This window comes from Monodon monoceros, unplaced genomic scaffold (assembly GCF_005190385.1).
Source record: "Monodon monoceros isolate NGI ecotype Baffin Bay Population unplaced genomic scaffold, NGI_Narwhal_1 Super_Scaffold_21, whole genome shotgun sequence".
In the NCBI taxonomy this organism is placed as follows: domain Eukaryota; kingdom Metazoa; phylum Chordata; class Mammalia; order Artiodactyla; family Monodontidae; genus Monodon; species Monodon monoceros.
Genome location: NW_021703778.1, coordinates 82,227,722 through 82,253,788, shown reverse-complemented (window position 1 = coordinate 82,253,788; position 26,067 = coordinate 82,227,722). Strand labels below are relative to the sequence as shown.

The 26,067-nt window shown below is 45.5% G+C and overlaps 1 protein-coding gene across 4 annotated transcripts; it reads right to left on the bottom strand.

Moving 5' to 3' along the window:
- HDC (histidine decarboxylase) lies at positions 1–23,016 on the bottom strand. Of its 4 annotated transcripts, XM_029238554.1 has the most exons (13): positions 22,932–23,016; positions 22,188–22,194; positions 20,268–20,435; positions 16,659–16,772; positions 15,612–15,734; positions 13,195–13,329; positions 12,802–12,945; positions 12,264–12,330; positions 11,237–11,399; positions 11,071–11,161; positions 5,428–5,526; positions 1,215–1,316; positions 1–1,079 (listed from the first exon to the last, which is right to left on the bottom strand). In XM_029238554.1, exons 3-13 carry the CDS (start codon positions 20,430–20,432, stop codon positions 336–338), a joined length of 1,947 nt encoding a protein of 648 aa, XP_029094387.1. In that variant the 5' UTR covers positions 20,433–20,435; positions 22,188–22,194; positions 22,932–23,016; the 3' UTR covers positions 1–335. The 4 variants fall into 4 exon arrangements, with proteins under 4 accessions (XP_029094387.1, XP_029094385.1, XP_029094389.1 ...); XM_029238552.1 differs by lacking the exon at positions 22,188–22,194 and having other exon boundaries at positions 20,268–20,440; positions 22,932–22,971; XM_029238556.1 differs by lacking the exon at positions 5,428–5,526 and having other exon boundaries at positions 14–1,079; positions 22,932–23,003.
- Between the last annotated feature and the right edge of the window lie 3,051 nt (positions 23,017–26,067).

The window sequence follows — 26,067 nt, the reverse complement described above, 5'->3', positions numbered from 1 at the left end:
TTTCAGGGACAAGCACAATTTATTTCCACATTATATTTCATGAAACTTGAAAATTTCAGTGTCACAAGCTAAACCACAGAAGCTGCCTGTCAATACACCACCCTAGACCCTTTCTCTCTGACCAGCGTGCTGGAATCTTCTGGATCATGCTGGCTTAAACTCTCTATTTGTATCCTATCATAGGTCATGAACTTCTATGAGAATCTGATAAGAAATCATTGGCTTTCTCCCAAGAAAAATGCACATAAACATAAGCACATAAATTCAGCATACAATTTTGAGGGCTTCAGAGACTCCCTGAAGCACATTCATGGACCCTGGCTGAACCCCCTGGTCTAAACTGTTGCCTGCAGAGGGCAGCAGGGCAGCTGGAGCCCACATTGAGAACTGCATTCAGGAAAGTTGGGGACACTGTAGAACTTGATTAGTTTTCTGAAGGCACTTTTCTTTAGCATCATCATCTCTTCTGGAAACCTAGAAAAGATTCTGACCCGGCAGGAGCCTCCATTCTTCACAGAGCCATCTGTGGGCAGTGGCTTCTGATCGCCTACAGGCACGCTGTTGCAACTGAGGGAACGCACTGCCTTCTTATTCTGCACAGACAAATAATTGAACAGGAAGGAGGACAGCTTGTGCTTGGTGAGGTCTGAGGCCTCTTCTGAAAAGCAGTCATCAAGTGGGTCCAGCAGGGTTTCAAGGTGGCGGCTGCCTTCCCCTCTCACGGAACTGGCTCCCACATGTGGAGGCTGCTTGATGATCTTCCTGGCCTGGTCTGGGTCATCTCCTGCCCCGCTGACAGATGGAAAGGACAGTTCCTTGGCCAAGGCTCTGGGGCCCCTGGTTTGGGGGATGAGGTTCCCCCCCTGAGGGCTAGGCTGGGAAGTACAATGCTGACTCAGGATAAGAGTGGCAGCATCATGAATGAGATTCCAGTCTCTCAGGATGTCATCCCTGGTGGTGAACTGGGATGTCACAGTGAAACGGATGATCAACTTGTCCTGGATAGTGGCTGGGGTGAGAAAGAGACGGCCAGCTTTAGCTATTTCCTTTAACACACTTTCTGTGAGGCAATTAGGACCCTGTTTGAAGGATAAAGAGAAGTAAAGTCTGTATCACATTCCCTGTAAGCATCTCCAGAAGCCCAGTATTTACATTTCCAAGAGGCTGAAAATTACCAAATAACATCCTTCACATGAGATGGAAGATGGCATTACCTTTAGACGAAAAACCACCAGGCCAAGGTGCCTCTTGGCAGGAATTTCAAAGAAAGGTTCGTTTCTGACCAGAGATTCAAAATACTTAGCCATTTCAGTACCCTGGAATTGTGAACATCGAGAGAACTGAGATTAATAACAGGCAAGAGACGACCGTGCATAAACTTCCACACTGTTAAAGGGGTTTAAACCAGTCACATCTTTGAACCAAAGAGACCTAAGTGGCTTCTGCCTGATTTTCTTCTCCATTTGATTTTGCTCATATTCCAAACTATAAAACCTCCAATGGCTCCCTATTTCTTGTCACATTAGCTCCACTTTGAGAACTCATGTCTCAGGGGCCTCTTTCAATCCACTCCCAGAACCAGAAGACTTGTGGGATCCTAGTTCCCCTGCCAGGGGTTGAACCCGGGCCCTCGGCAGTGAAAGCACGGAGTCCTAACCACTGGACCACCAGGGAAGTCCCAGAGGCATGTGCTTTGCCATCAAGGCAATGTACCCTCATATCCCGGCTTCACATATCTTGGCTTACAGACAAGCCAAGAGGGCTAGCAGGGGCCACAACCCAGCCCATGTTCTGCATTCCCAGCCAGGTGCCTCTTACGGGATACAAATGCTCAGAGGAAGAGACTTTTGTTTCTCCTGTACATAGAGGCACCATGTGAGCTGTCAGCAGCCCTGCCCCCATATCCTAAGTCGACGTCTTCCCCTTGCCTCTCAGACCTTTTCACCTCAAATGCCCTTCATCCCCTTTTTTCTGACATTCCACAAAGAACATATTTTTACATATCATACCCATGTACACCATGGAGAAGGCTTTAAACCTGTTTAATGGGTACAGAGTTTCTGCTGGGGATGATGGGAAAAGTTCTGGAAATAGCAGTGACAGTTGCACACATTGTGAGTGTACTTAATGCCACTGAACTGTATGCTTAAAAATGGTTCAAGTTGTACATGTTACATTATCTATATTTTACCACAATAAAAATGTTTTAAAGCTTTGTACCATATTAATCTTTCACTGAAGTTATAATTTTTTAATTTCCTATTTTTTTTTTTTTTTTACTTAGTATTACTAACTAAACAAGGACAGGACTTGCCCTTTCTTTCATTTTTAAAAATTTCTCCAGGCATCCAGAAGGATCTCAATAAAATATTTTCTAAGTAATGGCTATCACCTGGTTCTCATACTGAGTACTCTATTTCAAGAGAAGTCAAAGGATTCAGCTAACAAGTTGCTACAAACCCAATCCAGAACCACTTTCTCTCTCCACTGCATGGTCTGTCTAAAATGGTCTCCAATCCCTACCCTAAGCATTTTTCATTGTCAAGTCGTAAGGCTATCTCTGGGAAAGCACCCTGGTAAATGTTTTCTCACTGTTTTATACTTTTGCAGTTTACTTTTGAATTTTGTCATGATTCTCCCCTGTGCCTCCTTCCCTCCAGGTCCATTTCCATCCTGTCCTGCCAATTGTGAGATCTTTCTGTGTAAATGTTTCTCAAGTCTACATGAGTAAGACATCTCAGGTACAGATCCAGAATCAGCTAGCCAAAGACCATGAAACTGATACTTCTGAGCAAGGAAAGAGAGCCAGAAGTCATCTTTGTTCAACCTCTTCATTTTCTAGAAAGAGACAAAGGAAAGTGGCGTCCCCAAGGTAGCAGTGGCAGAATGCAGGTCTCTGGTCGCCAAGCACACCCCCTACCATGCTCTGTTGTCTCCTGTAACACACGCTCTTGGCAACAAGAGAGAAGAGGGGCCAGAGGAGAGAGGAAAGAGCACAGGCAGCATCCCGCCACCAGAAACCACCTACCTTTCCGGGAGATGAAAGCAGGGCTATAACCAGTGCCCTGTACCATCCTAGGGCAGAGGAGGGCAAACTGCAGCCCCCAGGCCAAATAGAGCCCCACCTCCTTCACACCCGTTTTTGTAAATAAAGTCCTTTGGAACACAGCCACGCCTATTTGTTAATGTACTGTGTATGGCGGCTTTTGTGCTACAATGACAGACTTGAATACTCACAACAGAGACCATATGGCCTGCAAGGCCAAAAATATTTACTATCTGTCTTTAAAACAATAATTTACAGACCCCTTTTATTGTAGGTGATAGGAGATGATGGTGACGACAATGCTGAATTATTATCATTAGAAGAAGGAAAAATTGGAGAAGGAGGAGGAGAAAAGGAGAAGAAGAAGAAGAGGAAAGGGGAAGGGGGAGGAAGAGGAAGTGGGAATAGGAAATATTTGAGTACTTAGTGGAATATTAGGTCTTGCACTAAGTAAGGGCTTTATGTGTATTATTTATCATCACCATAAACCTTTGAGAGAGGTATTATCATTTTCTCATTTTATAAATTAGGAAGGCAAACACAGAAAGTTTAAATAATTTGTCCAAGGTCACCAAACAGTAAAGGGTAGAACTAAAAAATCAAACCCACATCCCATTCTCTAAAGCACTAATCTATAACAGGGAGATACACAACTTGGTTTTATATGACTTTCAAGAGCTCACATAATAGAAAACAGCCCAGAACTGTAAAGAAAGGAGGCCCTCCTCTCTTAAGCAGGGCAATTACCATCTCTGAGCCTCACCCATAAAATGGGGTTCATCAGGGTGACTGCCCCAAGCATTGTTGTAAGAACCTAATGAAACCCTATAAGTTATTTCTTTAAGACACTGTGCAAGTAAAAATAATTATGATCGCAGTCAAGCTGAAGAGATAAAATTAACTCACATCAAACAACTTCATTTTAGTTCCACCCTTTACTTTTGTGGGACATTGGTAGCTTTTAGAGCTCAGTTTTGTAGGTGTGATTGAGTAGGTGGTCCTAGGAATGCCGAGCAAGCAGAGATGAGGGCAGATGGAATAGTCAGGGAAGCTCCTGGGAGAGGCGGAACTTAATCCACTAGCAACATTTGGAGAAGAGAGGGCAATGCAAGAGGGCAATGCACAGGTGAAGGTGCAGAGGCACACTGAGGATGGAGCTGGAACGGGTCAGTGAGAAGCCTGAGCTTAGAGGCTGATAACTGGGTCCTCGAAAGCCAGGCCCAGGAGTCTGGGCCTAGTGTAGGCGAAGGGGAGCCGATGGGAATTCAGGGCTTTGAGTTGGGAGAGGCAGCATGAGGGTAATTAGCCAGCACCTGCACGTTGAATATCCAGTCCTGAGATGGAACCAGATGATAACCTGTAACCTCCAGCACCTCATCCCCCAGCTACCTACTTCCCGTCTCTGAGTCTGAGGATAGAGAGAGAGCAAAAATGCCTAATGTCCCTGGGTGACAGCCACTCACTGATAAACATCCAGTTAACCAACGCCTTGATGTTGATAACAAATGTAAAGTTACCAACAGTAAGCCAATCATACATACTGATTCAACCACTGCACTTGGCCTTGTGTTTGCTTAATGAGGACAGAATTCCCTAGAGGAAATGTGGCCAGGGAAAGACACGCAGAGGAACAAAGGACAACATCTTTGGAGTAACCCTCTTGTATTTATCAATAACTTTGTCTTTCTCATAGGCACTCATAAAAATGAGAGAAAATTGCTGCTGACCAAAATTCTTAGTTAAGTTCCACCCCTTCCATGAAGCCTATGACAGAGGGACTGTGCCTGTCTCATTCACCTCTGGGTCTCTTTCCTAGCACAATAATTGTGTTGTTGAATTGAGTTGAAATAAATTGTACCAAATATGCCTTCAGTAAATACCTCTTGACATCATGCAGGGATGTTTGTTCCAGACTTGCAGGTCTACATGTCCAAGCCAGGCGAGCCCTGTTTCTGGCATAACCATAATAGTGACTAAAATTTTCAGACAGCCATGACAATCAGAGTAATTTTTTAAAAGATAGGCTCCTACCCTGGCCACAAGCTGCCCTTTGATTTACTTTCTATTTCCTTCTCTGCAAACTGGGCTCTCGGGCCATCCCTCCCCAGTGCTCGATGATAGCAGAAGGGATGGTGAGACAGTCAGGTGGGGGACAGACACCAGACAGCCCTCAGTGTCATGTTCTGCTCAGTGATCCTCTAGCTAGCAAACAGACGGCTGCCCTAAATCATCAAGTCCCAGGAGCTCACAAACAGGCCCAGGCACCTGAGCCATACATCACACATCCCCCCGGGAAAGGTCTGCAGAGCAGAAACCAGCCTTCCTCCCCACTAGGCCACAAAGCGAGCCTGGGCTCCTCCCAAGGCCTGCCCACTACATACATGTCTGATGTGCGCTTGAAGATTCTTCACCCCGAAGGACCGGATCACAAACCAGAGTTTAATAGAGCGAAACCGCCTGCTCAGGGGGATCTGCCAGTGCTAGAACAAAGGAGCACAGTGCCATGGTTAGAGACAGGGACCCCTGCTCCTCCCACACACACTCCAGAGCTTTATCATCTGTTGTCTGCACAACCCTCCAGGGATGCACAGTGTCACCATGATGCCCGAGGCTGTTGCTAAGGAGAAGCCAAGGCAAGATACACAAAGGCTACCTCGTCATGTGACCAAACCCTTGTCCAAGAGCAGCACAGGTAGAAACCAAGTCCATGACCCTGGACCAAGGAGAAGACACTTTGCTTTAAATGCTGCTTTAAAAATTTCATCCCATAGAGAGTTCTGCCTATGTTTTCCTCTAAGAGTTTGATAGTGTCTGGCCTTACATTTAGGTCTTTAATCCATTTTGAGTTTATTTTTGTGTATGACATAAATCACAGCAAGATCCTTTTTGACCCACCTCCTAGAGAAATGGAAATAAAAACAAAAATAAACAAATGGGACCTAATGAAACTTCAAAGCTTTTGCACAGCAAAGGAAACCATAAACAAGACCAAAAGACAGCCCTCAGAATGGGAGAAAATATTTGCAAGTGAAGCAACTGACAAAGGATTAATCTCCAAAATTTACAAGCAGCTCATGCAGCTCAATATCAGAAAAACAAACAACCCAATCCAAAAATGGGCAGAAGACCTAAATAGACATTTCTCCAAAGAAGATATACAGATTGCCAACAAACACATGAAAGAATGCTCAACATCATTAATCATTAGAGAAATGCAAGTCAAAACTACAATGAGATATTATCTCACACTGGTCAGAATGGCCATCAACAAAAAATCTAGAAACAATAAATGCTGGAGAGGGTGTGGAGAAAAGGGAACACTCTTGCACTGTTGGTGGGAATGTAAATTGATACAGCCACTATGGAGAACAGTATGGAGGTTCCTTAAAAAACTAAAAATAGAACTACCATACGACCCAGCAATCCCACTACTGGGCATATACCCTGAGAAAACCATAATTCAAAAAGAGTCATTGCAGCTCTATTTACAATAGCCAGGAGATGGAAGCAACCTAAGTGTCCATCATCAGATGAATGGATAAAGCAGATGTGGCACATATATACAATGGAATATTACTCAGCCATAAAAAGAAACGAAATTGAGCTATTTGTAATGAGGTGGATATACCTAGAGTCTGTCATACAGAGTGAAGTAAGTCAGAAAGAGAAAGACAAATACTGTATGCTAACACATATATATGGAATTTAAGAAAAAAAAATGTCATGAAGAACCTTGGGGTAAGACAGGAATAAAGACACAGACCTACTAGAGAATGGACTTGAGGACACGGGGAGTGGAAAGGGTAAGCTGTGACAAAGCGAGAGAGAGACATGGACATATATACACTACCAGACGTAAGGTAGATAGCTAGTGGGAACCAGCTGCATAGCACAGGGAGATCAGCTCGGTGCTTTGTGACCGCCTGAAGGGGTGGGATAGGGAGGGTGGGAGGGTGGGAGACGCAAGAGGGAAGAGATATGGGAACATATGTATATGTATAACTGATTCACTTTGTTATAAAGCAGAAACCAACATACCATTGTAAAGCAATTATACTCCAATAAAGATGTAAAAAAAAAAAATTTCATTCCAGGCTGAAATTCAAGATAGGGGCAATACGTTTTTTCTCTAAAAGAACCTAATCTACCTTGAATAGCAGAAAATAGAGTTTGATTTCTCTTCCCCACAAAAATGTAAAGTATAGGGTTCAGGAGCTCAGATGCTGGAGCCTCACAGACCTGGGTTTCTCCTCCATCTCTACCTCTTACTTGGGCATTGCCGCCTCACTGGTTCCTCGTGAGACAAAGAATGAACAGCACCTCCAGGGATGTGGTGTGAGGAGAACCAGGGTGAAGAGCTTCACAGGAGGTTGTCAATAAGTCCTGGCTATTTAGATGATAAAAATGTGAGCCACAAATCACAATGGTGTTTCTGCCTAGAACCAAGATGATTATTATTTAATTTCACTGTCCTGACCTTATTTTTCCTGTGACGTTCTATGCCCTCAGGAGGACACCAGCCCTCAGACTGCAAATAAACATCTATATCTCGGCCTTTGTTAGACTAAAACTGACTCTCTGTTCCTGATGACCAAATTCAACAGAGCTTAAAGTTCAAGGTTGCGGGCACCAAAGGTCTGAAAATTTTCAAACCAATTCCAAGTCGATTTCCCTGATCTGTAAACAGAGCGAAGGGTTTAGCACACAGTTGCAATTATTCTGATGAGCAGTGTGATTTCTAATGACCTCTTCCTCAAACGTCAGAAAGCATCACCACAATTTCTGTTGACAAAAAATAAATATTTTTCCCATCGAATATTTATCTGTTCCTCCACAGGATTGCCTAATCCTCAAAACTGTGCACACCTTCATCCTTTGTCCCAGTTTCCTGACCCAGGCACAGTTTGGACATGACCCCTTGTCCAACATCAACATTGTTGATGGACAATGTTTCTCTATATCAAGCACTAAGCCTTGGATTTCCAAGCAAAAATCTCCAGAGCTGAGGACCAGCATGGGGACTTCCTTTTCCCTGTAACAGGGAGAGCGTCAACTCCACCCTTTGTTAGATGGACACTCCAGATGGAGACTAATGAATGGATAATAGTGGCTTCTGAAAACACTGTTTTCCAGATGGTTATGGCCAATTGACTACAATAATTCACAAGCCAATTAAATGAGAGGCAGAGATGATTTTAATTTTGATTTCCTTACAGTCTGACCATATCCCCAGCTGTTCCTCTTGTCAGTATTCCAAAACCAATCCATGCTGACCCAGCAGGGTGGTTCTAGCAGATATCTTTCTGCTGGAACAGGAAATTTGGACATGGCTCTTCATTAACTCAAGCCATTCCCAAGTCTCCTCTGCGTCCTTTCAAGGTTTTGCTGGTCTCACAGCCAAGAACAAGACGATTCCCCCTCCACTAGTTGGGGGGAGGTGAGGGAGCTTCCTGATGTCAGAAGAATCTAGCCCTGATTTTAGGTGGCTCCAGGGCCCAAGGAATGAAGTCCCTAAGTCTTCTCTCCCGGGATGCTGCTCTATTTCTGGCTCATCTCAAAATGACTGGGCTTTTTTTTTTTTTTTTTTTTTTGTGGTACGCGGGCCTCTCACTGTTGTGGCCTCTCCCGTTGTGGAGCACAGGCTCCAGACGCGCAGGCTCAGCGGCCATGGCTCATGGGCCCAGCCGCTCCGCGGCATGTGGGATCTTCCCAGACTGGGGCATGAACCCGTGTCCCCTGCATCGGCAGGCGGACTCTCAACCACTGCGCCACCAGGGAAGCCCTGGCTGGGCTTTTATTTAAAGCTTCAGCCACCTGGGTGAAAAAGAGCTTGGAGCAAGGGGCAAAGTAGCAGTGAAGACCCCCAGGATCATAACAGACAGCAGCTTCAGTTTTCTAGGAGTTTCTTTGAGACTTAAAAATTAAATCCACAGGATTAGAGGTGAGGGAAGGAAAAGATAAAGTAGCACATTCTGGACCAGTGCTAAGAAAAGTATAATTTAATATTTTTATAAGTGATCTGGAAGAGAGAGAGCACTGTAAAATCTCCAAACTGATGGGAATGAACCACAAAAAGATCCTGAGATACTGTTGCGGACAAAAAACAAAAACACAAAAAAGTAACATAAAATCCAAAATGGGCCAAGGGAAGAAAATGCTCTTAAGTTACGATGATCCAAGTTCACTCATAGAAAAATGGGCATTGGGCTCCCCTGGTGGTGCAGTGGTTAAGAATCTATCTGCCAATGCAGGGGACATGGGTTCAAGCCCTGCTCCGGGAAGACCCCACATGCCGCAGAGCAACTAAGCCCATGCACCACAACTACTGAGCCTGTGCTCTAGAGCTGGCGAGCCACAACTACTGAAGTCCGCGTGCCTAGAGCCTGTGCTCCATAACAAGAGAAGCCACCGCAACGAGAAGCCCACACACTGCAACAGAGTAGCCCCCACTCGATGCAACTAGAGAAAGCGCGTGCACAGCAACAAAGACCCAATGCTGCCAAAAATAAATTAATTAATTTAATTAATTTTTAAAAAAGAAAAGAAAAATGGACATTGTTTCACACTCAGGGGAGAAACCTAGAATTACCCCTAAAGGTATCTGGCCCTTGGGCTGCTGTGAAAATTTGTTTAATTCAAAAAGTGCTGAAAACCCATCAGACAGGGCAGTGGAGATGAAAGAACCATTATTCTTCTATATTTATCAACCTTTGGAGGGTCCTCCCCAACCACTACAAGCTTACTGCCTGAAATTCCAATAAAAAAGCTTTAAAAACAAAAATCTAAAGAAAGTGTGAACTGATCCGAGGGAGAATGACCAATATAATCAAGAGATGATGCAGTGATTATTTTAGGACTAAAAAAGGGCAAGAAACTTTAGCCCAAGGAGAGAAGACAGAACCATCTCTTCACAAAGAATGACTCTCAGATGGCAGACACTGCTCTCTGTGCTTCACTGTATTAATTCATTTATTCCTCACAGCAAGCCTAACTAAGAAGCTAGTACTGTTATTATCACCCTCATTTTAGAGATGAGAAAACCTAAATAGCTTAAGCCATTTGCCCAAGACCACACAAGTTAATAAATGGAGGAGCCAGAATTCAAACACAGTTCATCTGTGTTTTTAACCTCTTCGCTGTATAACAAACCTCTGCAGCTGAAAAGTAGAGCTTTTAGAAATATCACACCTACCATTTAGTAAGCATGTACCACATTCCCAGTAAGAAGTGATCTACATGTATGTTCCCATTGCAGCCTCACAATACCCTGTGAAATCAGTGCCACCATGCCCATTCTGCAGATGAGAAAGTCAAGGCTGAGAGAGGTCCACTATGACTCCCAAAAGCCCACTGCTGGTATGGAATTCCAAATCAAGCTCGTCTCACTCTGCCTAGCCTTGACCATGTTATATGTAACTTATTAGTTTACATCCCTGTCTCCCCTACAATTAAAGGAAGGGCTCATCTTCAAACTGAGGAGTAAACCTGAAGAAGTTGTTTCCCCGAGAGATAGTACAGATTGAGAATGTGGGCAGGGTCTAGAGGTTGAGGTGCAGCTAGTGGGCAAGGCAGGAATGCTTGGAGGCATCTAGAACCTCGGGAAGGATAACTATTGCCCCATCCCCACCGTGGAGCCTCCCACAGTGCCTCGATGGGGACAAAAGGATGAAAACAGTTTAAGGAAGGAGCCTCTTTTCCTATCCATGGAAATTTTCCACCCTGCCCTGCTGTTAGGGAGTGAGCAGAGAAGATTATCCAGGACAGAGGCAGAAGGGAATTGGGAGAATTTTTAAATGCCACAAATACTCAGGAAACTCGCATCCTACCTCAAAGGTTGGTTTCATTCTCTAGGGTTTTTTAAGTTTTCTGGGTTTCATTCTATACGCTTAGGAACAGCTTGAAACCAAAGGTACACAGTGGCAATATTATGGGATGGGCTCATCGTGTGAGGGAAGGAGACCCTCATCAGACTCAGGCCGTTTCCGTCTCAGAGGCTGCCGTGATGCCCGTTCCTGGCCACTCACCATGAAGTCGGTGGCCGCACCCGAGTCGGCATGCCTGAGGTAGACGGGGTTCACGCTGAAGGTCTGCTGCAGCTTGTACTTGTCCTTGACCCTGTGGGTTGCCAAATGCGCATTAGTAGCTGAGGATGGCTTCCCCACAGGCTGGGAGCTTGGCTGCCACACTCACCAGAACCCAGTACAGTCAAAGTGCACCATCATCCACTTGGAAGGATTAAAGGTGAAGGAATCGGCGTACTCGACGCCCTTCAGAAACCCCCGGAACTCAGGGCACAGGAAGGCAGTGCCTGCGTAGGCAGCATCGATGTGGAGCCACAGCCCCTCGTTGGCACCTGAGGAGGCAAACATCACCTACTGGGGGTGGCACTGGGGGTGGGAGTGGGTTGCCACCAGCCAGCTAAAAGGCATCTCTTCTCTGGCCCATCCAGCTGGGGGGCTGCAAGGGAAGGGCTGGGAAAGGATGCCCATGGCTGAATGAGACACGGAGGCATGTGGACATGGGGGGAGGGTGTCAGTGCAAGGAGTGGGGCTGAGTGAGGCACGGCCACCCCTGCAGGGAGAGCCTACAGAGCCTCACCCTGGCCTTTTCTCTCACCGACCAGAGGGTCGACACCCTCTTGGCCTCCACCCAGAGCTTTCTGGAACAGAAACCAACTTACCACTGGCCCAGAGAGCAATATTAATGCATCTAATACAAATGTTAGAGAGGGGCTGTCTCTCTTTCCTAGTGGGTTTCTCGCTTGAGGATTTTGAACAATCACATTTGGGTTTCTTTTCTGCCTTTATCTCCCCCTCACCTCGTGGCTTCCCCTACCCTACCTTTTCATTTTCATTTTCTCAGCCTAGACTAGAAAATATTCCACTATGACTCACTCACCCTGTGTTTCGGATATGTCCTGCTTTAAGCAGATTTCAACATACAAGTGAGAGAGTGAGAGACCTGAGGTCCTCCCACTGTTACCTCTGAGGACAGGATGCAAGGGGGTCAGCTCTAACCCTTGGTCCCACCACTGGGAAAAGCAGTGACCTGGCTACCTGGAAGAAGGTACTCATGACCTCTGGTGGCTCTTCCTACGCTCTGTGCATTGACCACAGAGGGACCAGAGAATTGTACTGAGCTGCTTCCAGGCTCTTGCTCTAGGGAACATTTTAAAACTCATTACTTGTCTTCCTAGCCAGACAGGGCAGACACTTACAGATGGGGCCCAGCTCTGACAGGCGGTCAAATGCACAGACCCCAGTGGTCCCCAGTGTGGCACAGACCTGGAGGAAAACAGAGGAAGTTAACATGGGAAGGTGGGCTCGTGTGACACGTTTGGCCTGAAAAAAAAGATTTCTTCACAGATATTATCAACCCCACCCATTCCACTAGAACAGGGTATGTTTCACACTGTATTTTACCATGACCCACAGTAAGAAATACATTTTGTATAGCAACCTAGGACATATACACGTGTGTATTTGAAATAAAAGTTTTACCAAACAATGCATATTCTCAACACAGGAACGTACTCTCATATATTCCGTCCTATTTCTTTCTTCTTCTTCTTCTTTTAATGTTGGTTCTGACCCACAAAATTTATTTCCTAGCACACTAACTCATAATTTGTAAGACACTGTATTTGAGGACCTTTCTGCTCTTGTTTGCAGCATGTTACTTACCTGAATTCTGACAAAACTCCTTCCTCACCTCCCAGCTCTATCATTCTAAGCTCAGAACATGGTCTGACTTACAAAGACAGGCACCAAGCCCTGCGCTCTGTCTTCCTCGATGGCTTTCTGAAGAACTTCCCCTCGGAGTGAGAAGTTGTCATCCACAGGCAGAAATTTCATCTTGACCAGAGAAATCAAACCAGCCTTTTCCACCGAGGAGTGGGCCTAGAATGACAATGGAAAGCTGTTAGCAGAGTCATCCTGGAATGAGCACCCCCAGAAACTGCTGAAGCCAGACGAAGGGAAGCAAACACAGCATTTGACGTTTGTCTTCCTCCAGGGTTCCTTGGACAACCTCTGAGGCCTGGGCTGCCCTGAACCCAGCGGGCTCATGTCTACAGGGAAATCACTCAAGGACTAGGACTCCAGAAGCCAAGCCCTACCTGAAGGTTTGGCTTATGTTGGGCAACTCACCTGGTCGGAGGCATAGGCAACAAGCCGGGCGTTCAGGGAAGACTCATCCGCCCCGGGCTCAGACGCTTTTATTTCTAGGATTTTGTTCTTCCTTGCTGCCAGCAAGGCGATCAAGGTGGACTCACTGACTGTGCTCTGCAATGGAAGAAGGTTCCCAGTGGCAGCCCCTCCATGTAATCCCTTGGCAACTGCCCCAGGTTTTGTAGGGGTGTGTGTGTGTGTGTGTGTGTGTGTGTGTGTGTGTGTGTGTGTAATAGCTATTCCTGAGGAAGTACACAGCTCCTGCCTAAGGAGTTGCCCTTCCCCCCAGCTCACATGCCTATTGTACATTCTACATTCACAACTTCCTATGCATTCCTGGGACACCTCCCTCTCCTATAATTTTCAGGGAAGTAATGAAAGCAAATTTTCAACATCTTTATTAGGCCACAAAGACCAAAAAGAGAACGTTCGGAGAATGCTAGATACAAGTCTGCTTGTAGATATGTTCGCTCCCCATGTTAAAAAAAAAAAAAAAAGAACTTTCAATGTATTAGGTGTGGAAATGGAGTTTGTTTCCACAGAGATATCCCAGAGAGAGAGGGTCCTGGCCTACTTGAGAGATAACTTTGGCCTCAGTTTTGCTGCCGATGGTTCTTGTGACCTTGAGCTAATATTGCCCCTCCAGAAGGCTCGTTTCCATTTATAAAATAGAGAGCATCCCTTTAGCTGCCTACCAGAGTGGGAGTATTGATTAACCAAAAAAGTGTTGGGTAGGATTTTGCTCTGGCCATGATTGTGGGAATCCTGGGTGCCACCTCAGCAACTTCACAGAAATCTTGATGGTTTCTCATCATTCATTTGCTCAGTTTTTGGTGTCTTTGCTTCTTGAAATCCTTAGGTGACCTACAGCTGATTGCTCCCTGCTGAAAAGCCTAGAGACCGTGTCACAGGAAATGCTATAGACCAGATCCCACAAGATATTCAGTGGCTGAAAATTACTCCACAATAAGGAAGCCAGCAGAATAGTAATAATAATATAATAAGACCACCTTCCATCTGTACAGCTATTCACAGTTCACAAAACACTTTCTGCTATCGCATTTGCTCCTTATCAAACCTGCGACACTTGTGATTCCTGTCTACCTATGAGAATAGTGATGCTCAGAGAGGTTACAGAACTAAACCAAGTTCATGTGGCTGATGGATACAGGAGAAAGCATGGTTTGCATTTAGACAGGCTCAGGTTTGAATCCTCATTCTTCCACTTACCAGCTGTGTGACCTGGAGCAAGTGTTTAACCTCTCTGAGCTTCAGCGCTCTTATTTCAAAAATTGGGGATGACACTATTTACCTACAGGGTTCTTGAGATAATTAGATGAAAAGCAAGATCATGCCCAGCAGGCATTTAGCATGTTTTTCCAGATATAATATTTGAAGCTATAACTATTTGCTAACAACCCGGAAGGCCCACAACATGCGGTAATTTGTCTTTCTTGTGAGGGTCAGATTTTAATCTTGGTACAAGACTGGAGTGAGAGAGGGAGTCACTTAGCTAGCAAATGGGCCCAGCAAACTTTCCAGTTCTCACCTCAGGGCAGCACGGCTATTTTTATCTAATAGAAGAAATCTTTGAATCCTCACATCCACCTTTTGAAGGAATTATTATTATTGTTATTTCTCTATCTTATATATCATAAGATCAAGAAAATTACACATTACAGAATAATTCAAGAATCTGGGGGTTCTCAGAGGTCTCAGAACCAAACCCTCATGAATGGCAAGGGTTTATAGATGCAAAAGTACCTAGCAACGTGCACGGTCTACAGGAGGCACCCCTCAAGCTCCATTATGCTGCACTACTCTTGATAAAAAAAGAAATATTTGAACAACTGTCATTTGACAGATATTCAAAAGACAGGATTATAAGATACATCGATCTATATTGTTAATTTCTCACACTGCCAAAAATCTCCTGGACCTAAGAGGGAGGGAAAGAAGTCTCTACTTGCCTTCTCTTTTCTACTTACCATAAGGTGTAAAATGGGACAAGAGAGGGGAGATGTCAGATTATAAACTAAGAAACTTGAATCAAGTAATACTAGAAATGTGATAATGTGTTGACTTTTTAATTTTTTTCAAAGAAAAACTAAAAGAAGAGTGGAGACAGTCGTGGCCATGGTATAAAGGCAATGGAAGTCAAGATGGTAGTGGCAGCAAAGGTGGGAGTGGGGACTGTGGTGGAGCTGGTGGCGTCGGTGATGCTGGTGTCAGTCATGAGAGTTATGATGGTAATGGTGATGGTGCCGGCAGGGACGGTGGTGGTGTGAGTGACATGGGGGAAACTCCATGGAAAACATGAGAATCACCCGGGCAAGTTTGACTTATCTTTCCCTACTTAGTCCCTATGCTAGGAGGAGCTTTGCCAATGGAGGCACCTGCAGGACACCTCCCCCCTGGCTGCCAGGGTGGTGGTGCAGGAAGTACTCTGGAAGTCCCAGCATTTTTGCCAGCCAGTCCATGACATTCATCTCCAGTTCCGTGCACACAGGGCTGGAAGCCTGAAAGAGGGAAAGCAATGTCATCTGGATTGCCCCAGGGCACCAAGATGTCCCCACCAGCCCCAGAAACACATCCGTCTCTGCCTTGACCCTCCCCAGGCCTGTCTTGTCCCTGGAGAAGGTGTCACTTTTAGGTCCTGTGGCACCTTCATCCTCTGCCAAACCAGAATGTGGGGCTTTGGTTCATGCCATCCTCGATGAGGTGGATTCTCCTGTGACTCCAAGGCCCGATGGAAAAACAGCCCTAGAAATGATTGCTTCCATTTGGCCCCCAAAGTCCCTAAAATACCCAGCTGAAAAGCATTCTAAAGGCCAGGGGGAAGTTTTAAGACTGAGAAAGAAAGCACTTCCTCCCAGAAAAGATAGTAAGTCTCCCAGCTTCCAACCCACTCCACCCACCCACCCCTACACACACACACACACACACATCCTATAACAGTTCAGGCTTAAAATAAAGAGCTGTTCTAGGAGGCTTGTGGCACAATTTAAAGCTGATTGGTGCTTAAGGGGTTATTAAGGGAAGCCTTAGGGCATATCCCTAACCCCTCAAAGACAAGAGCAAGGGGAAGGTTGTGCCCACAGGCACCAGAGTGTTTAAAGAGTGTAACAAATTGTGGCAATAACCAGATCTTGGTCCAAATCTCATCTCTGTCTCATGAACTATGTGGTCTTGGAGAGATAAATTACTTAAGCCTTCATTTCTTAATTTGCCCCTAAAAAATGGGGCCACTACTCATAATTTCACAGGGTTAAAGAATAAGATGAGATCATTTTTATAAAGCTTAAGCTCAAGTAATGTAGCCATTGTTAATATTTAACTTGAAACCCTGTTCAGAGATCCGGACAAAATATGTCTGCCCCAGGATTTCACTTCCTGCCATGTCCCCTTTTCCACTGGTTATAGCTGCAGCCATGGTTACTCACCCAGGTAAATCCCAAGCAGTTGATGGCATCAGCCAGCATGTCTCCCAGCAGTGATGGCCAAGAGGTGAGAGCTGGGTAGTAGGCGTGCATATGGGGGCTTTGCCAGTGTACCACCTGGAAGCAGAGCATGTACACGGGTGGCACCAGGGGCAGCTACCGGAGGCTTTCCTCTTCACGAGACCCTCCCTGGCAAGGGGCAGCACCCACTCTAGAGACTGGCTGACACTTTTAAGACAACCAACAAGTGGCACAAATCCATAAAAGTAAGGCATAGTCACAGTGTTCTTGCCACCCACGTCTCTCACATTCTGAGCTAGTTCATCAGTGGAGCTTTGCACACACGCAGAGACCAGAAGGGAATATGCAAGATGAAAACTGCTATGGGAATTAGAGTTGTGGATTCTGGGTAGTGTTTGCATTAGTCTCCAAAGCTTACCCCCCGCACTGCTCCTACCTAGTAATAAGAGGAAGGGGAGACTGTGAGCTCTGGAAGAGCAGGTTGCTTGTCTCATCCAGTCTCTTGCAAAAAGTATCCAGAGTTCTTTGGGCATGCACTCTTGCAGAGGGCCAGTGTGCCTGGGTTCAAAGCTGTCCTTAGCTTCCCAGTGGGGATGGGGAGAAGAGACTAGAAGACAGAAGTACCAGCCCAAGGGCATGGGAAACTGCCTCCAGGTTAACCCTTGAGCCCACAGTTAGATTAACCAGACGAAAGGAGGGGCCCGTGGACAGGAAGGGCCTCCTATAACTGCCCTCAGAAACATTTTCGGTGGCTCATTGGCCTCACTGATTATCTAATCTGGCTTCATCTCACTGTTCTACAACCATACCCTGTTCGTATCTGCGTTCATGTCTTTGAGCAAAGCTGTGTCCCCTGACAGGAAGGCACTTCTCATACAGATGGGACCTTCCAAAATCTGCTAACGCTTAGAAAGCCAGTAAATATTCATCTCCTCCATGAACCCTTCCCCAGGTCCCCATCTGCCTTTGATCCCTTCCCCCGAGCCCATGGAATGTTCTCATTCGAGATGTTTCACACTACTGAGAACTCATGAGATAACATTTTAGTGTATTATCGAGTTATTTCGTGTACACAAATCCCTTTAACCCTTTAAGAGCAAGGATGGTGTCCTGGACAGTGTGTATGGTAGAAGGAGCATAAGATTTAAGCCCAAGGACACAGGTTCCAGTCCTACCCCTGCCATAACCAGCTGTGTGACCCCGTAGACTTATTGTGAAGCTAATGAACTTAAGCGTCAAGGTCCCATGTTTGCATGGGTCTCTTTCAAGATCCATTCTCAATTTTTTTTCTTAAGGGGGCGGGTCCCAAATTTTTCATCCAATTCCCACCTCATAAAACCAGGATCCTCCCCTGTGCATCTCTCTACCTCAGTTTCTCATCATAAAATAAATCCTGTCTCCTGGGGTTGTTGTGTGGATCAGCCTGGGAGGAAATTTGTAAAATGTAAAGCACTAATGTTAACGGTAAGCTAATCACATGGTGATGGACATGTCACATATCCTGACTTGACTCTTAGATAATCAGACCTCGTCCTCCAACCTTCACCAGGCAGACGGCGTCATAGGTAATGACAACATCTTCCACTTTCTATGCTTTATCTTGTTTAATTCTCACAGCACTCCTATTAGGTAGGTTCTAACGTTCTCCCTGTTTTACAGATAACAGTTGGGGCTGGTGGAGAGAGACAGCATCCCCATGATCACATATACCTCATAGGGACAGATGTCAGAAACCCAGGGCTGCCTGACTCTGGAGCCCAGCACCTAAGCAGGGTGGCACCCTGCCTGCTCCCCTTGCTCTCCTCTCCCTCCCTCATTAAGAGTAGGTGGGGTTTCTCTAACCAGGGTTGGAATTAAAGCAAAAAGACAGTTTTTCTTCTCCTTGTGTCTAGGAGGTGGCATGGAGGGGAAAATTAATCCAGTTTTAAAGGAGGCGCTGACCCTAATGAGAAAGCAAAGGGCCAACGGCTTTCAGGCCAACTCTCAGAGGCTGGTGCAGCCTGAGAGATGAGATGAAAGATTGGGTCTTCATTACTGATGTGATTAGTGACAGTGTTTTGGAAACCCCGGAGAAGGACTTCCACCTCCTGGTCCTATCAAGAGGCAATTGTCTGTTCTAATAAGATACATAAGATAAGATAAGCCAGAGGAATGCTTATCAAAACAGACAGACCTCCTGGTCCAGAAATGAGCCTCTTTAACTGCACCCCCAGCAACTGCTGGAATTTCTTTCAGTCAAATGAATCAGCTCATTTCCATCTCTTCTGACAGCTGCTTTCAGTCTCACTACCAAATTACGGTTGGCCCCTCCACAGATTACATTTTACAGAATGAAATCCATGAGATAATCTTATTGGGGAGCTAGCCTCCCTGGTAGAGTTTTACTGATACCGAAATTTTCAAAATATGCTTACAAAATAGGCTGAATGGTCAGAGAGATGAATATTTGGCTTTGTACAAACTTGCCATCACTTTCTGTCTGTGTTTGAAAGAAAACAGAAATATCCCCCCCACCCCTGCCTCCAGGTGTATTTCTGTCACATCTAAGTCCAAAGCTCTTTGGGGATGATGGGAGCAAATATCAAGTCATCCTGGGGAAGAGCTGCTGGACACACGTGGTTCATGACACCAGTGCCCCAAGCAGGGAGACCTGTGACTCTGGGAAGACAACTAACTTCTCTGAGCCTCAGTTTCTTCATAAAACATGGATCGTAAGGTCATTTGGGGATAAAACAAGCCAGTCTACCATGTGGCTAATACAGTGCCTGGCACGTGGCGTGGAGCACAATAAAAGGCAGCCCTTCCGTGAGAGGAGGATGGTGTACTTTCAGCAGGAGCGCCTGGCCCAGCTCCTGGTGGCCGGGGACATTGTCACAGCACACGGCAGCTTCAGCACAAGCCCCAGGCTTCAGCCAGCCTCTGTCTGTTCCCTGGCCCCACTAGCACTGTCACCAGGCTATGCCCCTTGTCACTGAGAGTATAGATGATTCAGGGAAAGCTCCTTCCTACTCCTGAAAAGCAGTTCAATCAGGAGACCTCCCTTGGTTAGGAAGGACGGGGTTCCCACTTCATGGAGGAGAAAGGAGGGGGCTGACCAGGACTCGCTCAGCTTCCCGGCCCACCCAACCTGACAACCGGGGTACCCTCGGAGAGGTGTGCTTTGGCTTCTCTCCTTCCCTTTGGCACGTCTCAGGATTCTGTAGGAGAGTTCCCTGGCTCTGCCAATGGGGGCTTCAGGGACCATCTCCCACCTCCTCTCTCCATCTTGCTTCCCACATTCGTCCTTCCCCCTCGGGCCCAATCTTCACTACTCACCTCATCCCAACCGACTTCCACCCTTCTGTCAGACAGGCCCTGGGATGCAGTCCTTACTCCATCTTGCTCCCTACCCAACTCTACAGGTCAGCCCTGGCACCAGAAACCTAACTTCAGTCAAAGTCCTGGCCCTCCATATGCCCAGAAGACAGTCTGGGATGTCGGTGGCCAAGGGGCTGAGGGCTTATCTTAGGGTTACCCAAGGCTTTCCAGGCCCATCGACCCCCCCCCCTACACCCCGACATCCAGAATCACCCTGTGGTGACTGCGTCTCACCCCGGGCATGATGATTCGCTCAATGTCCCCAAAGATGCTGTCCCAGCTGTCGGGCTCCTCGGGCGCACTCTCGGGCAGCTGGGCCCGCAGGTAGCCAGGCCTCACATCCGGAGTCACCCGCCGCTCCTGCACGCTGCTCAGGTACTGGCAGATGTAATCCACCATCTCCTTTCCTACAAGGGAGGCAGAGAAGCCAGGCTCATGTCCCCTGACTGGGCCTGGCCAATTTGTGCCCGTCGCCCTAGCATCGGGATCAGGAGACTGGGTGAAGAAGGAGAAGGATTCATGGGCTGAATGGTGGAGGGTCTGACCCCCAGCAGACAGCTTGTCTTCAGTTAAAAAATTTAAAAGTGTGCAAAGGAGTGAATGAATGATGGAGGGAGTGTGTGACTCTATCTAAATGAATAAGAGGGAAAATCTCCAAGGCATCAAGCTCTAACAACAAAGGATTTCTTTCTCCTCCCCTTCCCTTTTCCATATGAATCTTGATCAGCTCTCCCACCTTTCTTTTCTTCTCAAAAAACAGAGGGTCTATGCATTCATCACCTTACAGATTCAGTAGAAACGCTGCGGCTCTTTCTATCCAGAAATTGCACACACGCACACACACCCCCTATACTCCTTGTTGGCACAGATGGCAAGCTCCCACACTAGGTTCTGATAAAAGGTAAAAAATGTATTTGTTCACCATTCCCATTGGACCAGTAATTCCCCATATTTTTGGACCCATGAACTTCTTTGAGAATCTGATTAAAACGGTAGACTTGTATACACATAATTTTGTGTGTAATTTCTGAGGTTCATGGACTCCCCAAAGCACAACCACAGGCCCAGACTAAGAACCCTGCACTAGCCTGAAATCTTGGGGAAATGCAGGGCCATGTCTTAACCAATTTATCTCCCTCGCTCTGCCTCCACCAATACCTCAGTACCTAGAACAGTTTTCAGACGCTCAACAAATTTTATCAAATGAATGAATAAAAGAATAAGGAAGAAAAACAGCCAAGTCGAATACTTGAAGCCACTGCAAATTATCTATTCTTTCTTCCCTTTCACTTCTCCAGGAAAGGGTCTCTGTCTTCAGAGCCTCTGTCTCTTCATCTCTGTCTCTTTTTCTCTCTCTCTTATTGCTTCTCTTCCTCTCTGTGTCTGTGTCTGTGTGTTCATCTCCCCCTCTGTGTCTCTCTCAATATCTATCATTCCTCCTTAGTACTCACTAGCCTCCTTTTCCCCCTGCAAAAGAGCGAGAGAGACAAGGAAAGGGAAGCCGATGTCTTCCCAACTGCATCAGCTCATGCAAAATTCTTATAAGCAGGACCATTCCCAGACAAAACTGTGAAAACTTCCAGCACCCTTCTCTCTTCTTTGTGCTCTCCTCCAACCCTCCAACGGCCCAATGCCTTTCATAACTGCAGCAGCATCCCTCCAGAGCTCTGAGAGCCCTGGACCTAGCCCTCCACTTACCCAGGGACCACATGGAATGTTTTTGTGTTCCACTCACAGGATGAACATCCACAGCCGATAAAACCAGCTCTCGGCTGAGTGCCTTTGGAAAGCAATGGAATAAGCTAATGTCCACTGAAGTGTAAAGACTGATAGTCATTCAGCCTGGATGGGAGGGGAGTTTGGGGGAGAATGGATACATGTATATGTATGGCTGAGTCACTTTGCTGTGCACCTGAAACTATCATAACATTGTTAGCCGGCTATACTCCAATATAAAAGAAAAAGGTGTTTTTTTTTTAAAAAAAAGACTGATAGCCACTTAGTGAGTTATGTCTGGGTAGAGGAAAGAGAGGAAAAGTTGGATTTTAACATGGAACCACGCCTTACAGCAAAGAAATTTTAGGCAAAATAACCTACTAGAGGGGATGAGGATATAAAACTTTATGGAGAGAGAAATTATAAGCAACTACTTACTTTCCCTCTTAGGACAGCCGTGCCTGAAGACAAGATAACCATTTGGTTTTGCTCATCACACAAGGCTTGAGACAGAGTAGGTGCTCTTTAAATATTTATGGAATGAATGACTAAATGAAAGAACTCTACAGACAGATTCACACATAGAGAAATGAAGAGGAAGGAAGATAAGATTTTGCATGACTGCAGAAGACTTAGGAAAATTCTTTTCTACTTCAGAACATGAATAATCCCCCTGTACCCATTTAGTATTTCAGAAACCCAAATCCCCTATTCCGTGGGAAAGAAGAAAGGAAAAGTCTGGTACAGTAGTGTGGACGCACATGAGAGTTGGTGTATGAGGGGGAGGATGAAAGAGAGGTTGAGAAAAGTTTTAAACTCTGATCCCACATTCCCTTCTCAGGAAAAATTTTGTGGAAGCCAACTCTCAGAAGGCAATTCTAACACTCCAGTCAAAAGATACCCCAAAGGGCTTCCCTGGTGGCGCAGTGGTTGAGAGTCTGCCTGCCGATACAGGGGACACGGGTTTGTGCCCCGGTCCGGGAGGATCCCACATGCCACGGAGCGGCTAGGCCCGTGAGCCATGGCCGCTGAGCCTGCGCGTCCGGAGCCTGTGCTCCGCAACGGGAGAGACCACAACAGTGAGAGGCCCGCGTACCGCAAAAAAAAAGATACCCCCAAATCTAAGCAGCAGTTCCTACAAGAGTGGCAGCAGGGAAGAGGGCCAGGGATGCCCATGCTCACCTCTCCTTCTGTACTCCTCAGGCTCCAACATCTCCCTGGGGCTTAGCTCCTTCTCACCGACAACACGGAGGAGGTGGAGGGTGTGCTCCTGGGCAGCCCATGTGCGCCCTTTATTTAAAGGGTTCTCCTCTCTTCCACCTTAGCTCCGCCCTTCAGTGGCCCTTCCTCTAGGTTTAATTAATTCCACCCCTCCTCCCCCCAGTCCTTGCTGGGAACAGTGACCACAACTTTAGCTGGTCCAGAGATCTAGGATAAAAGGCACTTCTAAATTAAACAGTGCACTTAGCAGGCAGCCTCCAGGTGGATATGTAAAGAGCCCTCATTTCTTTCTGGTCCCAGATTCATACAAGAGGTCCCGAGCCTCACACAAAGCTCCCAGCTCAGTAGCCCAGAACAAAGGCAAGGGTGTGCAGAATAAGTAGCAAGGATTATTATCATTCCTGCCACTGCGTCCCTGTCCATGGCAGGGAGGGAGAAACAGGCACTTACAGCGATGCTGCTCTTCTGGCCACGCTGTGCTCAGGAACAGACAGATGTTATCATCTAACGTGATGGATTTTTGTTGCTGTTGTTACTACATAATACTTATTGCTGTAGAGAGATGAGAAAACGCAGATAAGCAAAAACCAAAAGAACGAAAATTGAAACATCACCCAGATTTAACATGTTTAGCACTTAAAAGGCTGTGTATGCATGTGCTTGTAAAGGGATGTGCAGAAACTACTGTGGGGAGGGGAAACGCTACCCTTGGAGCTTTATTTCTGAGTAAAAAGTGAGCGAATGCTTTCAGGTTGCCAAAGAGAACAGACTATTTGGTTTGTTTCCAGTCTTCATCTTCCTTGTCCTCGGGGTGGAGTTTGGTGGTTACTCCTTCCAAGACATCGCCTCTCATTCTCCACCTGCCACGTCTCTGGCTGTTTGTCTCCTCCATCTGGCCTTTAAATGTGGGCATGCTTCAGGGGATTGCCCTCCTCTCATCTTTCTTCCTCGGTGGCCATATCCATTTCTATGACTTTAAATGCTACCAGGTGATATTCTTATAAGTATAAACCCTGTGTCAGATTTATACCATGAGGCCCTGCCAGTCTTCTGAGCTCCAAAACCTTACATACAACTGCCTACCTGACAAATAAGCTTGCATGGCTCTTAGGCACCTCAAACTTAACATGTTACAAAACCGAATTTTAGTCTTTCTCCAAAAATCTGCTTCCCGTTCAGTCTTCCCCATCTCAGTTTATTGTATCTCCATCCATCCAAGCATCCATCCATCCGTACAACAGAATATTATTCCATAATAAAAGGGAATGAAGTACTGACACAAGGTACAACATGGATAAACCTTGAAAACACTATGCTAAGTGAAAGAAGCCAGTCACAAAGGGCCACATATTATAGGATTCCATTTATATGAAATGTCCAGAATAGTCAAATTTGTAGAGACAGAAGGTAGATTACTAGCTACCAGAGTTTGACAGCTAAGGGGAACAGGGTTTGGGGGTTTTTTTTGTTTTTTGTATGGGAGGAGGGGATGGTAGTGATTAAAATGTTTTATAATTATTGTGATGGTTACCGACTATGAATATACTAAATGCATTGAATTGGACACTTTAAATGGGGGGATTTACTATGACAAAGGAGACAAGAATATACAAGGGAGAAAAGACAGCCTCTCCAATAACTGATCCTGGGAAAACTGGACAGCTACATGTAAAAGAATGAACTTAGAACATTGTCTTACACCATATACGAAAATAAACTCAGAATGCATTAAAGACCTACATGTAAGACCAGAAACCATAAAACTCACAGAAGAAAACATAGGCAGGACGCTCTCTGACATAAATTTTAGTCATATTTTTTTTGATCTGTCTCCTAAAGCAAAGGAAATAAAAGGAAAAATAAACAAATGGAACCTAATTAAACTTAAAAGCTTTTGCACAGTACAGGAAACCATCAACAACGTGAAAAGACAACCTGATGAATGGGAGAAAATATTTGCAAATGATTTGACCAGTAATGGGTTAATATCCAAAATATATAACTCAACACCAAAAAAGCCAAAAAGTGGGCAGAAGACCTGAATAGACATTTTTCAAAAGAAGACATACAGACAGCCAATAGGCACACGAAAAGATGTTCAACGTCGTTAATTATCAGAGAAATGCAAATCAAAACCAAAATGCAATATCACCTCACACCAGTCAGAATGGCCATCATCAAAAAGTCTATAAGTTGGGCTTCCCTGGTGGCGCAGTGGTTAAGAATCCGCCTGTCAATGCAGGGAACACGGGTTCGAGCCCTGGTCCGAGAATATCCCACGTGCCTCGGAGCAATTAAGCCCATGGACCACAACTACTGAGCCTGTGCTCTAGAGCCCATGCTCCACAACAAGAGGAGCCACTGCAATGAGAAGCCCACACACAGCAAGGAAGAGTAGCCCCCACTCGCCACAACTAGAGAAAGCCCGTGTGCAGAAATGAGGACCCAATGTAGCCAAAAATAAATAAATAAATAAAAATTTTAAAATAAAATAAAAAATAAAAGATTCAGATTTTTCTTAATAAAAAAAAAGTCTACAAATAATAAATGCTGGAGAGGGTGTGGAGAAAGGGAACCCTCCTGCACTATTGGTGGGAATGTAAATTGGTGCAGCCACTATGGAAAATCATATGGAGGTTCCTTAAAAAACTAAAAGTAGAGCTACTGTATGATCCAGCAATCCCACTCCTGGGCATATATCCAGAAAAATAGAAAACTCTAATTTAAAAAACTACATGTGCCCCAACGTTCATAGCAGCACTATTTGCAATAGCCAAGACATGGAAACTATCCAAATGCCCATCAACAGATGACTGGTTTAAGAAAATGTGGTATATAGATACAATGGAATATTACTCAACCATAAAAAGAATGAAATATTGCCATTTGCAGCAACATGGATGGACCTAGAGAATATTATGCTTAGTGAAATAAGTCAGAGAAAGATAAATACTATATGACATCACTTACATGTAGAATCTAAAAAATAAAGCAAACTAGTAAATATAAAAAAAAGAAAAGAAATAAATGGGAGGGTTTAAAGTATGGCAATCTCAATAATGCTATTGACGAAGAAGGAGAAGGAGAAGGAGGGGGA